This window comes from Caloenas nicobarica, chromosome 20 (assembly GCF_036013445.1).
Source record: "Caloenas nicobarica isolate bCalNic1 chromosome 20, bCalNic1.hap1, whole genome shotgun sequence".
NCBI classification, from domain to species: Eukaryota; Metazoa; Chordata; class Aves; order Columbiformes; family Columbidae; genus Caloenas; species Caloenas nicobarica.
The window spans coordinates 8,146,493-8,160,001 of record NC_088264.1 but is presented as its reverse complement, the minus strand read 5'-3'; the positions used below and the strand labels follow the sequence as shown (position 1 = coordinate 8,160,001).

The 13,509-nt window shown below is 39.5% G+C and overlaps 1 protein-coding gene across 2 annotated transcripts; it reads right to left on the bottom strand.

Annotated features, from left to right (window-relative positions):
* Positions 1 to 3,406: 3,406 nt before the first annotated feature.
* RGS18 (regulator of G protein signaling 18) lies at positions 3,407 to 12,928 on the bottom strand. Of its 2 annotated transcripts, none has more exons than XM_065648884.1 (5): positions 12,713 to 12,928; positions 11,927 to 12,028; positions 8,542 to 8,606; positions 7,330 to 7,496; positions 3,407 to 4,974 (listed from the first exon to the last, which is right to left on the bottom strand). In XM_065648884.1, the coding sequence occupies exons 1-5, from the start codon at positions 12,829 to 12,831 to the stop codon at positions 4,720 to 4,722; spliced, it is 708 nt and encodes a 235-aa protein (XP_065504956.1). In that variant the 5' UTR covers positions 12,832 to 12,928; the 3' UTR covers positions 3,407 to 4,719. The 2 variants fall into 2 exon arrangements, with proteins under 2 accessions (XP_065504956.1, XP_065504957.1); XM_065648885.1 differs by having other exon boundaries at positions 8,542 to 8,603.
* Positions 12,929 to 13,509: the final 581 nt, after the last annotated feature.

Sequence of the window (13,509 nt, the reverse complement as noted above, 5' to 3'; positions counted from 1 at the left end):
CCAAGTACCATAAAAACACAAACCTGCATTAGAAGAAAATTGGAAACAATTCTCAAGAACATAGGCAACCTTGAAGATTCTCATTTAGCGCTAACTAGTAGAGTGTTTGGCACAGCTCGTGTCCTGGATGAACACGCTGTTATTTACACAGCATCAGACCTCACAAAACTTCCTATTTGTATAAGAAGCCTATATAGTGCAGACATATAGGACCATACTGTGGTCTTGTCCTTGGAGACAGGTATAAATTGCACCACGATAAAAATATACGAAAGGCAGGTGTTATAACCCAGAAAGCTCTTGAACCGTAATTCTTTCCGTCAGCCATCTCTTGAGTAGTGCCTTGCGGGTGGTCCCTCCCAAGCCAAGCAGTGCTAGGTACTGCGTGAAAGGGAAAACCTCTATGTTCTTGGCTGCCTCTTTTTGTAAAGGACTATTGCAAGCGTACTTCTGACTTCTCCAGTGTGCCCACAGCCAAATAACGGGGGCAAAGCATGTGTATGAGATAGGAGAGCCCCTCATGAGTCCCCAACATGAGGATTTAATCCTCAGAAGCCTTCTCTTCCTCAAGGAAGAACTGGAGTAGCATCAACTGCAGAAAATGTAAAACTGGAAAGTTGTGAAGAAACAAGAGTTTCTAAAGAACAAGTAAATTGCATGGTGAAGAAACAACAGTTCAGGCTTATCCTCGTTAGGCTTTAGCTTAATCTTCTGTCCTGTTTGAAAACTCTAAATTGACTTCCATGGGATTATATTTCATACTAGTTAATTTTAATTGGGTTTCATAGAGAAGGCAAAGATAGAGGCTAGATCATAAATCCTGGTGTCTGGATTCTCCCTTGTAAGGAGACTTACAAGGAGCTTCCACAAACACGTGCCATTTAGGCAAAGAGAGAGAAAAGCTTTGGTATAAAACCAGAGGGAACTTTTGAGACTACAAAAAATGGGAGATGACAAGAAGACATTAGCAAGAAAAAAGCAGAAGTAGAAGCAAGCTGGAGTGTGTATAGATGAAATACATTTTTACCCCTGGCACAGAGCCCCACAGGAGCTTAAAGGACATTTGATTGAGGCATTTGCCTAAAATGCAAAAAACAGAGGGGGATCTAGGACAGGCATCTGAGCAAGGCGTAAGTCTGTGAGCATATGAATCACTTATACAATTTTTTTTCCCAGTTGAGGTCTTTTGACAGTATGTGTGGAAAGGAGAGGGAACCGCATTCAAAGCAGTAGTTAACTAAGGCAGGCTGAGCAGCTAGGGACAAAAAGGAGAGAAAAATTGTCTGCCTTTTGTGAGTCATTTGTAAGTTGTAGCTTGTAAAGCCATGTAAGAGCCATATTACTGATCACCTACATTAGTGGAAGACAGAAATCTGTCTTTTTCTTTGAGATTCTTTATCTTAGATTTCACTCCTTGTTTCTTGTCAGTTCAAAAAAAAAAAGTTCTCTTTTGAATGGTAACAAATCCCAAAAGCTGAAGAAGATATGCATATAAGTGTATTTTCATCTCCCTTAAGTTAAATATTAATAGCAGGTAAAAATTCAGCACCTAATTGGACCTAAGTATTGAAACAGCAGAAAAGCTTTGTGCTATAGGAGTCAGCAGATTATCTCCCTTATACTTTGCGTCTGGAGAGATCATGTATCTAAGGAAAAAGTGAAGTTTATGTAGAGTAAATTACTGTGTTGGTAAGAGGAGTATTTTGAGTGCTCTTACTGAATGCTGAATGGCACATACAAGTCTAAAAAGCTGCTACATAAAATAATCCTCAATAAAAATACTTGCCCAATAGTGTTTGTACACGTATTATTTGCACTAGGTCGGCTAAACTACAGGATTTATGGCATTGATACATTTATTCTGCCAAAACTAGAGAAGCCTGACTACGCTCTCTGGCACTCCTCTAAGGTTTATCCTATAAGCCCAGCTTTGCAGGGCTTGCCCTTAGTCTGGTCAATCCTGCCTGACTCAGTCCTGGAACAGCATCACAGACTTGTACTAAATCGATGCTTAGTTCATCTTCCAAAACTAAAGCAGAGCACTCATTTTCTCTCACTAGAAGGAGTCTCTTCTAGAAAAAAACTTTTGCCAGATAATTATGTCATTTTCATTTATCTTTCTACCCTTTGCCTTCCTTTTTCTGAATTTATCTTGACTTTCTTCTTACAGTAGTTCCCATGGCATTAGTCTGCTGTAAATTCAGCTACGGTTCGTAATTATCTTTGGAAAACATACATGCATAAATAACTACCAGGAGTATCTGATTTGTTTGTTTTCATTATGAAACTCCTCAGCGGGACTAGCGCTGTCAGTGCTGCAGACTGGTTTTGAGGAAGGCCTCCCTGGAGATAAGCAAAATTTTCCATGTGTCTGTGAAATGAGACAAAGGGCGCCTGCTGACTTATATTTATCATTGCAGACACTTCTGACTAATAGCTTTTTTTTTGTGAAGACGAAAAAGTCTTACTCAAGGTACTATATTTGTCATTTGTTTGGATTTTGGAACAGTATTAAGTATACACATTTTTTCATTTATTTCATCCATGACAAGAGTGAAAGGGCAGATTCTCAGCTGGTATGAAGGAAAATAATCACACCGGGGAGAATCTAGCTGCAGATGTGTAGGTCTTACGCCTGCGTTGCAACAGACCCGCTGTATATGCTCAAGTTCTCAAACCTGTTGTCTTTCTCTAACGAAGTTGGTGATGCAAAACATAGGAACATGCATGTTTTAAATATCTGAGAACTCTGGCATCCAGACATCGTTGGTGATATTAGACATTCCTTAATCAGAAACAGGATTGCTTCTGGCAGAAATTATTCATGTTCAATGGAGTGACAGTCAAAGAACAAGGGTAAATAATCTGTCCAGAAAAATATACTGACTTAAGCCGTGAAATTTGGTGAGAAAGTTGCCTTTCACTGCATTCATGTGACATCTGTGACAATGACAACATGAGTGTAAACAGTTTTTAAAAAAAGAAGGCTGACAAGCTCCAAAGCGGTGATTTATAGGGAGAAAGATGACTGAAATGCAGTATCGACCTTACTGAAGCCATTTGATTTATTCCCAAATCACTGTGCCCAGGTTCGGACCAGTTCTGCACTGGGAAACAGTACGTGCCCAGAGCTTTGGGTCCAGGAGGAGGGAATGGAATAAAGTGGCGAGGATCGTGCCAGCCTCCCAACAAGCGCGTCCTGCCTGCGCCGCCGGTGAGCGGGGGTGCCTCCCAGGCCGTGGTGCTCGGCAGCGCTCCCGGCCGAGTTCTGCTCTCGGAGGTTCCTTTGCGGTGACACTTGTGGCTAAAGTTGAGTTTTATGTGAAGTGAAGCCTTCACGTGTTACTCATCGACGTGCGGGTGACAAAGTGAACCCTGACAACTTTTTAAGTAGATCACCTCAGATTTATTGAAAGTTAGTAAAGCAGACACAGAAACCCCCAGATTTACGTTGGATCAGTAATGAGCATGAAGTCCCATCCTCGGGAACTGCACCTCTTCACTTTGACCACTTACTACTGAAAAGGGAGGAAAAGGGAGAAAGCTTAAATTACATGCAAAGCAACTGAATATACAAGTCATAATTACGACTAAATCCTGCAGTCACTTGCTAAACTGAACAAATGTTTAAGATTTTAGGAATCGCCTCGTGCTTCATGACATGTCTGCATCAATTCTGAAAGCAAAGGACAGGATAACTGCATGTACTGACTATGAAAGGGTACGTGTGACTTCAACAGTAAAGAAATAAAAAGAGAGATTTCTCCTTCCTCCTCTGTAACTATAGAGAGTATATTAATGATCGGTAGAACTGAAGGTTATTCTACCTGAGTCCAAGAGCTGTTAGTTTTCAGATTCTTTTCCAAAATAAAAGACAGAAAAAATCTAGAACAAAGTTTAGTAACAAAGTTGGTATACCATGAATACTTAGAAATAGAAGTGAAAATATTTCTATGTATCTATATATGCATACACGTCCTGATATTTAATGACACAGATTGTCTTAAAATAACATTCTTGAACCTTTGCTGCTGCACATTTATTTGCAAAAAATTAGAATACAAGTTTTTGATGGCAAAGCTAACCTATTCAGCATAAGCTAAATACAGAGAACAGACACATATAATGAGTACAAAATGTACCCCCAAAAATTAAATAGGTATTCTTATGTTCTTATTAGGATATGTAAAAGCTAAATTTGAATTATGCAGTGGCTGTAGTTAAAATCCATGTAACTTTACATTATAGCTAGTAATGTTCCCATGTGTTTTGCAGTATGAGAAAACACCACAAATACTCTGTGCTTAGTGTAGGAAATATTGCAGAAACATAAATATGTGCAAAGGCCAGGTGTATAAATTCTAACTGTGATGAAACTCTGTGCTAAAAAATACAGGCTCAGGATACATGGTGGATAATATCAGGTGGAATTTTGTACAGCATTTTTATGCAGGAAACTAATTTTTTCCTTCAAATATGATTACAGCTCTTTCTAGATTTTTTAAAAAATATATACCATATGAGAACTTTACATGAGATGTCTCGTCAATATGTTGCCTACTTCTCTATAATAAATGAAATTAATCACCGGCTACAGAACTCTGACCTGGTATAAGTGCACGTAACTTTGCTTTCCACCCATTTACACCTGCTAAGGACTTGGATTTTAAAACACGAGTTGCTGCAGTAGCTAGAATTTATGAGGGCTGGGTCTGCCTGTCACCAAACGGTGAAGTCAGGTCGCACACCCTGGAAATCATTGACAGTAAAAGACCGCGATCGTCTCCGAAGAGTGGGATGAGTGGGATTTCTCCCCTTAACCAAATTTAAATAAAGATCAGATCTTAGGAAGCGTGGATAGCTGTCTTGTTCCATCAGCCTGTAGACCGTGTTTTGTGCAGCATCAAAGGTGGTGATGACGGGCTGTTCAATATTCTGACTTGTGACTTCTTTGGTTTGAAAGTCCAAATTCACCTGGAGAATAGGGAAGAGTGTATTCTTTAACATACATTCATGGATTCCCTGTGTTATTATCCGTAGCAATAATACTGTGCTTTGCTGGAAGTCTTTTCTGATCAGAGGACCTTACATCTCCGATACGATGGGATATTAGTACCACAGAATTAGTTTGTATGTTCATGTCCGGTAATGCCTGTCAGAAAGTCTTCATGATGTGTCACTGGTACAATGGAAAAGTGGTAAAATAGAAGATAAAGTCTGACATTTGACTAAAAGTAACTTTCTAATACTGATCGTGGAATAGTTGCAGCTGTCAGGCTTTGCAACACCAGACTAATACTGAACTCCCTCTGTTCTCATTTAGGATTCAGGTAGAACTTTGTCTCATTAGAATATGTTAGTGAATACTTAACATTTCTGGTTTCTGTGTAGAGTTTTGGTAGTAGGAAGGTGAGAAAACTTTAATAAGTAAAATATAAAAAAATATCGGGTTTCTGGGGGCTTTAGGTAGGAAAAGCGTATCAAAATTATCATGTATTCCATGTACTGCTGCATTCATTCTGGGAAGATCTGATTAGTATGAGAATTTTGTTAAAGTGTCAGGTGCTGAGTTAAGCATGCTGTTCTCAATAATAGAATATATTTCAAAAATTGTTGATCCAGCCAAAAAGTGACTTCTGTAAATGCTGTTTTCCCCTCACTGAGATACACCTGTCATTTCCGTAAAGCTGGTTAGAACAAATAGTTTAGATCTAAGAACCAAAGAGCAATTAACGATGACAAAATGGTCCGGTCATCCAGCCTAAGATTTTATGATCCTATCAAACTGTACTCTCAGAAAGTTGTGTGCAAAAGAGCTCTGCTGGACAAGGAGTTAATCAGAGAGAAGGTTCAAGTGTGGTCTGGAAGGAGGTGCTGTCGGCAGGTGTGGGTGACTCGGGCGACCCCACGAAGGAAGTCTCACCAAAGCCAACTGCCGAAGGTGAACCCCAGCACCCACGCTACATGCACCAAGCCAAAAGTATGACAGATAAAGAAATCGTTACGTTACTGTTAGTCCAAAGTGCCACTTCCACACCCTGTCCCCTCCCTCGCTCTCCTGCTGCTCACCTTTTTACTTACATAGATCTCGTGAGCATTGACAGACTCAGCGCTCGATGCCCTCCCATAACTGCTCATAGATTGACTGATGGGCAGCGACAGGTTCTACCTCAAACAACTCAGGGGGTTTCTTTTGTGTAAGGTCCACCCCAAAGACATGTGGCAGGGAAAGACATAAAAAGAGACAGAAGTCTTTGAAAGTGGGAATTTTCTAGGAAAAGCAATCTGAGTCTTAAATATAATCTGTGGGAATTACAGGTGGAAATTGCACCGTTTTGCAATCCTTCTCTTAAAATGAGAATTACACCCTTTTCCTTCTTGTTACAGGCAAGGAGCAGTTAGTGTTTAACTTTTGCTATTCTGACAAATAATAATAGTAAAATACAGTGGAAAAGGAGCTTTGGCAAGTGACATCTGCTCAAACTTGATAGAATTACAGGAAATTGTAAGTCCAAAAGACCTACTGAAGAGGCAGTTTGTGATTTCAGTTAGAGTTCCATCTCCTGACCTGTTCATGTCCTCCCTAGAGCAGGAAAAATATTCCTTTTGCTTGCACTATTATAGTAATATAAAAAGGCCTTAGCGTTGGTGAGGATTGACATATCAACGTATTTTTGTGTATGTGTTGTGTATGTGTGTAACATACACAAAAATATGCAATTACAGCAAGGGGAAGTGGGTCAATCAAGAAAAGTCCAAGCTTAAAACAAAATTATTATTTTAAAGGACATGTTTAATAATTCCTTCCAGTCTCTTCCACTCTTCTAGCTAATTTAAAACAAAGGCCTCTGTATCTGAGTTATGTAATAATTTCATAGATAATTACTGGTTTAAGAGAAGGGGAAAATAAGCCTTTTGTTCTGTTTAAATCAAGACGGATGTTACTTTTTCACAAATGCTAGCTGATATGTCTCATGGTAGCTTTAACATTACCATTTTTCCTTAAATATACCCTGTATGTGTATGCATCTATGTTGGCTTTATAGTCCATTAGGAATCTCTGATTCCGATGATATGATGTTTAAACTCATGTTCTACGCTTAGAAGAGTGCACGGTGTTGAAAGTAGTGTGGAGGACAGTGAGAGTAATCTATGCAGTTGCTTCCAAATTGCCTTCCAGAACTTTGACATTTAGGATACAGCCTTCTTACGTCAGTGACTACGTGATTAACTGTTGCCCCTGCTTCTGGGCATGTGCTGCTTAAAGCAGGTTTCATCAGCTGCACTTGTGTCAAATACTGTGTACAGCGAAGAACGTTTTTACCGTACCTCTTTTGGAGCATCCTTTTTTATGAATGTCTCATAAATGGTCTTAGCTTTTGGCAAAAGTTCATGTGCAGTTTTGCTTTTCTTGTAATCCTCGCAAGCTATCCAGAACTCGATGTTCTCCTCACTGAACTCAGTTTTCAGAAACTTCGTAAAGGCATCCAATCCAGCTGCAGAAGGGAATGTTGAATTGCATTAAAAAATATATCCTTATCAGGCAGTTACTCTTACACACTCTGCAAGGCAACAAAACAGGTTCTGCTCCCTTTGAATTACATCACATTATAGGTAAATATTTTGAAATATGAAAAGGTTCTAAAATAAGTGCAGTTCTGTCATTATGATCCTGAATGCTGTAACTCCCATTACAGAATTCTCAGCATCTGTAAAAATCCACTATCAAGATCTTGTGAATTTAGAAACAGAAGCAATCAAAACATGTGGACTTATGTGGAAGTGATGGACTTTAGTGAGGTTGAAATCTATTTAGGTTGACCAAACCGCTATTTGAATCTTTGCTCATACTGTTCTCCAGTAGCAATTTAAAATGAATGGCTTTTAGCATCGTTACAATTTGCTTTATCCTATTGTTATTATGCTGAAGTTATTTTCTTTCCCAAGCACGCGTCATCTCTGTGGAAGTAATGCGATCGCATTGGTGTCAGCTGTTCAAGGAACGGATTTAAAAGCACACGGTCTCCAGCGCTGTAGCTGGATCATACGTGTGTCCCCCCACAATGGAAGGAGGGACGTATGTGCGTTTGATAATTATGTAAGCAACAGGCCCTTTCAAGTGAAGGACAGCTTTGATCTTATCAGTCTTTTAGAAACAAACTGCATCGGAAGAGACAAAGTCTGTACATAGAACGTTTTCATTTATAAGGTTTGGTCTTGCGGTCAGGAATATTTGAGCAATATTCAGAGGAAATTCTACTGTTTATTGAAGGAACTTCTTGCTGTCTATTTCTTTGTTCAAGAAAATATGAAAATTAAAAGCTATTTTCAACTATTTTTGGTAGTTGGCAGCGTGCTGTAGCCTAAGTACATGAGGAGAGCAGAACACGTGCTGCTATAAATGACCCACCATACTTAGTTTAGTTAACTGCCAGGTCTATTTAAGAGCACAACTGGATTTTATAATTTTCCATCATTTCCATAATTTTCCATCAATTTTCCAACCTAAAAGTCTGCATGGAAAGGAAAAAAGCTACTAACCTTTCTCAGAAAGCAGATTGTCAAAAGATTCTCCCCATTTCACTGCTTCTTCAGGAGACACACTGCTTAAACAGAAAGTGGTTTTGAAGAATTGTACACATTGTGTATTTATGAAGCTGCTGTAACGTGTTATCTGTTACCATTCATGCTCAGGACTGTTTCACAAAGCCCTTGATTAGATCACGTTACTAAAGGAGCTCATTCTCGCAGGGACTTCAGAAACATTTGGTTTAATTTTTTTTTTTCCTGACATTTTTCTTGCAGATTTGTACATTTTTCCCCATTTAAAAACAAACAAGCAAACAAACAAACAGTTGTGCTACTAATCTTTAAGGGACTTGAGATAGATCAGTCTGGTAAAACTCATAAGGGAACCACGTCAGTCACTTACTTAAACTTAAAAAACGCTCTTGCAGAGATGTGGTTTTCAGCGCGCTCGGTCTGAGGCTGCATTACCACAGACTATTTTTAATGAAATACGGGAAATTCTATAGCCTGAAGACGATGTTGTAGCAATATGGTTTAGGTGATAGTCTTATAGGGTAATAGCACACGTAGCCTGGTTTGTTTACCACAAGCATATTTCAAATGTCATGTTATTCTGAGACACTGTACTCCAGTTAGAAAACACCACATATTCTTCATCAAAAATGTCAAATTGCACATATTTCACTTTGTTTTCAAATATTCTGCCCTAGAGAACAATGCAGAAAGGAAAAAAGAACATCCTGCTTTGTTCACACAAATACAACTTTGGAGAAATCTTTTTTTGGTTTCGTATTGATTAATCCTGAATGCACACCTGGACAGTACTTTGATTTATTTAGCAGACTAGAACTGGAGTAAGCCTGGAGATGAATTGTATCATGCTAGGACTTAAGTTCCAAGCCTGAAGGTGAAGTCTATTTTTATCGGGTGCTTTATGAATACTAAAATTTAGAATCATTTTCATTTGAGGGCAAAGCACAGTACACTGAAGGTATCAATAAGCAACTTGTCCAGAGTTACTTGGTTAGAACAGCTTCTTATGGACCGAACGGTTTTCCAGTGGGACTCCCATTCCTGCACGGAGGCTTGCCGTTCTGTTGCCCAGTTCACATGGTTTGGCTTCTCTGGGCAAAATCTGCAGGCACATGAAGTGTAGATGAAAAGAAATTCCAATTGCTTTGAGAAGGAATTTAAGCCAGTGATGATCTCGGTTTTGCACAAAACTAAAAGAATTTTTTTTTTGAACAGGTGTCACATGTGTCCTAGCTGAAGTCATTGCTTATAGGAATGAAATTCTTAACTAGGGAGAGACAAACAGCTCTTGAGGTACAAAAGCTGGAGAACTGAAATTCAAGAAATGAATGTAGGCCAGTAAAGTAGGGGGATTCTGGACTTGAGGAAGATGAGACCTCACTCCCTTACACAGTTTATTTGAGTTATGAGAAGTACAAAAAGTGCAGTTCTCTGAACTGTGTGCACTGGTAAGTCTTGAAACAGTGGGTTCCTATAGCTACAGAAATTAACTTGGTCACAGTGAAAGTTGAACCCTGGTGGCTTTAGACAGCACACACAATCCACAATTGCACAGAATGCTGGAGAGGTTCTTTGCAGGGTTTGGAAACTCCTAGTGTGAATTTCTGATTTTCCTTCAAAAACTACATCAACCCAGTAGCTTCGCAGGTTCCCAAGACCTGGGTGCAGCGATGAGTTGCTGCAATAATAGACAGAAAACAAGATTTGTTCAGCTTTGCCACTTTCTAAAGGTGAGAAGGAACTCACCTAGGTAACAAGGCATTTCCACTATCACCACACTGTCCATCTGCATTATTTGGTTCAGTTCTGTTTCTATTTATGTTAGTTAGTATCTCTGTGAAGAATGGAAACCATAAAAACTAAGTAAATTGCTGAAATTCTAAATCCCAAACCATTATTTTACTTTATTATTTGAAAAAGGTGATTTGCCTTTTTTCCATTTTCTTTTTCACTGAAAATAATCTACATCTCTCTAAACTATACATATAATAATAGAGAAAGATCAGTACTTTGTATGAAACACCCAAGGGTAGTCAGCCACCCAGCACTGTCTGCATGCAGGTCACGTGGAGGCTGTGCCCGCTTTGTTCAGATCTTAGCATGGTTTTACACTTCGACAACCGAGACACAGAAAGATGCTGTTCTAAGCATTGTTTTACCTTTTGTTCATCATTGCAAGGACTGGTATTTCTGAGTGAATGTAAAACCATCGAATTAAGACTACCGCCAGCAGCAAAACAAGAAAGAAAGAAAACCAATAAGCTATGAAACCTCCTGTGAGTGTAGAGTGAAAAGTCTTCCAGGTCATGAATACATCATCCTGTCATTTGGATGGACATGATATTTGGACACGTGAACAACAAACATTGCCTAATTTTCCAGATGCACAGGCACAAGTGTTTAGATATCCGTTTCTCAGCAACTTTTTCATGGGCTCTAGAAACAGAGTTTGGGTCTTTATGCAACTTCTACCAGGTGTTCACAATTATTATATAGTAAGGGGTTGTAGAAGCAGTTCTGGTCAAAGCAGGCATCTTGGTCCCAAAGATGGTAACTGCTTAAACAAGGTTCATCAAGCTTAAGAGGACAAAAGAGCATGGGAAACACTGAAGTGTTCTGAAGTGATCTGTGATGAAAAGAAAAGGGCAGCACATTTTTTCAGCCATGGAGTTGCAGTACTTCATGAGTTCCTTCTTTTCCGTCAAGACCTACAACTGCAATTCTCAATGTATCAGTGATGTCCCGGTACCCTACCGAAGTCAGGAACTAAGCTCTTATTGAAGTCAACAAAACCAAGATTTAACCTGGCATCTTTATGAGAAATAGTATAACAGGGACAATATTACAACACTGTTTAAACATCAGTATCTGAATTTTGGAGACGAGGATGTTCAAACAATTACTGTAATTACCGAGGAACTATACATTCAGTATTTGACTTGCATCTGGCATTTGTACATCACTGAATTGTTTGGAAAACCTGCTTTCCAAGGAGCTGCGTGATTTCCCCAGCAGCAGTAATGTGTCAGCTACATTTCTGATTTGATGCTTGCTCAATATAGTCAGTGAACTAATAAAAATGCTGTTGGCATGAGCGAAGGTTTAAATGTCTCTGCAAGTGTATGGGGAACAGCCGATGCTTCGTTGTGTGAAAACACGAGTGGTGAGTTACCTTGATGCATATCAGATAATTCTATAGTGTTTGTATGCTTGGGTTTGATTGCTAGCTTTTAAGTTAAATAGATCTTGAAAGCGTTATTCTCCGCCACATCAGAATGCGCACACGCAAATGCAGGAAGCGTTCTGGGTCACACAGGCACTTCCTGAAAGGAGTCCCCGTGACTCTGTCTTTCATAATGCTCACCTTGCTGCTTTTGTCGAGTTTCCAGGTTTACCAGGGTGATCACCTTCGTGGAATTCCGATTTCTGCAGGAGAAGGCTCAGCCTGTTTCTCTTCTGCTTAGCTCTACAACAGAATTAGGGCAGCTTTAAAAGCAACCTTGTTGGAAGTTGTGGGTTTGGGTTTTTTTCAAACACTTCCTTCGACTAATATCTCTGCTTCTGCATCCTAGATCCCCCTATGTTCACTTACAGTAATGCCGATGCCACTTCTCCCACATTTATTAGTCATATTAATGATTATTTTCTCTATAGCTTAGCACAAATTTACGTCGGAAGCACTGGCAAAGAGAAAAAGAAATCTTTTCATTTTCAGTATCTTTTTCACTTACTTTAAAGATAAAGGGGTGAAATTTCACGTTAGAGAACATAAACAGTTGGCTCAGCTGCTTCTACTTTTAACGTTCCGCAAAGAAAAAGGAAGTATTGCTTCCTGTCATTGAAATTTTTAAAAAGAAACCTTCCCAGATCATATTCAGGCTCTAAAGAAGCATTTCCCAGAACTTCTTGAAACCTCCCTTTCGTATTTTCTTAGTCTATTATTTGATTTGGGGTTTTGTTCTTAAAAAATATTTCTGTGATGAATTAATATTTTATGTGTACAATTCCCAGGCTTGTAGTTCAAGAGTTTTCATATATATCAGTCAAAAATAAAACGATACGTCCCCTAAATTCATACCCACAAACTATGTTAGAAGATTTCTGTATGTAAACAGCACGCTCGGAGTGTCAGCATGACCTTAAAACTTACCCAGACTTGCCTGGTTTACGTGGCTCTTCTTTAATTGCTGGTTTCACGATTTTGTAATAGGATTTATCCTTTGAAGCAGAAATGTTTAGCTGGGGGAATAAGAGAAGTGGGTTCTCCATCTTCCTCTAAAGAAGCTTCCCGGTTCCGGGCGGCCGCTGGCGCGGGTGCTGCGCCCGGCAGGGCGGGCGGTGGCAAGGCGGAGGTTCTGCACCTCCGGTGCCGCCACGGCTGCACATGCCCCGGACTCGAGGTCGAGTTCTGGTTTTGCAGTCGTCATTTGGGGAAGTGAGATTGCAACTTTGCAAAACGGTCGTCGGTTTGCACGGCGGTCGGCTCCTGAGTTTCGGCTTGTGGAACTCGATTTTTTACTGGAATTAGGATAATGCCATCATTTTCCCCCAAATACCTGTGAAAAGCATATATAGTTTCCATAAAATGAACTCTAATGGGAATAACTTTGTATAAAATAATACACAATGTTGTCTTAAGCTCTTAAAAGAACATTTAACTGACCTCAAAGTGCCCTCTACAGCCTCAGATGCCGTAAGCTGGACACAACACCAGCTCCACCTGCAGAACGCTGACTTGAAACTCGGTGTTCTCAAAGTCTCCTGCAAGAGCCAGGTGAAGCTGTGGTTAATCAGGTATTTTGTAAGTGCAGATTTTAATTTTTGCACCATTTTTCAGAAACGATGAGCACCTCCTTCTAATTTCAAGTTTTTCCACTTAAGGCTCCTCCTTTAGATTTTATATTTGTGGCTTTATTTTCATTTACAATGTCCCAGCCAGGATTAAAA

What these genes read in the sequence shown, in the direction of transcription:
- RGS18 (XM_065648884.1), bottom strand. Translation starts at nt 12,831, where the DNA reads ATGGAGAACCCACTTCTCTTATTCCCCCAGCTAAACATTTCTGCTTCA. An exon ending in CAATCTGCTTTCTGAGAAAG is followed by an intron (nt 7,497 to 8,541) that starts GTTAGTAGCTTT and finishes TCCCTTCTGCAG; the next exon opens with CTGGATTGGATGCCTTTACG. An exon ending in AAAAGGATGCTCCAAAAGAG is followed by an intron (nt 4,975 to 7,329) that starts GTACGGTAAAAA and finishes CCTATTCTCCAG; the next exon opens with GTGAATTTGGACTTTCAAAC.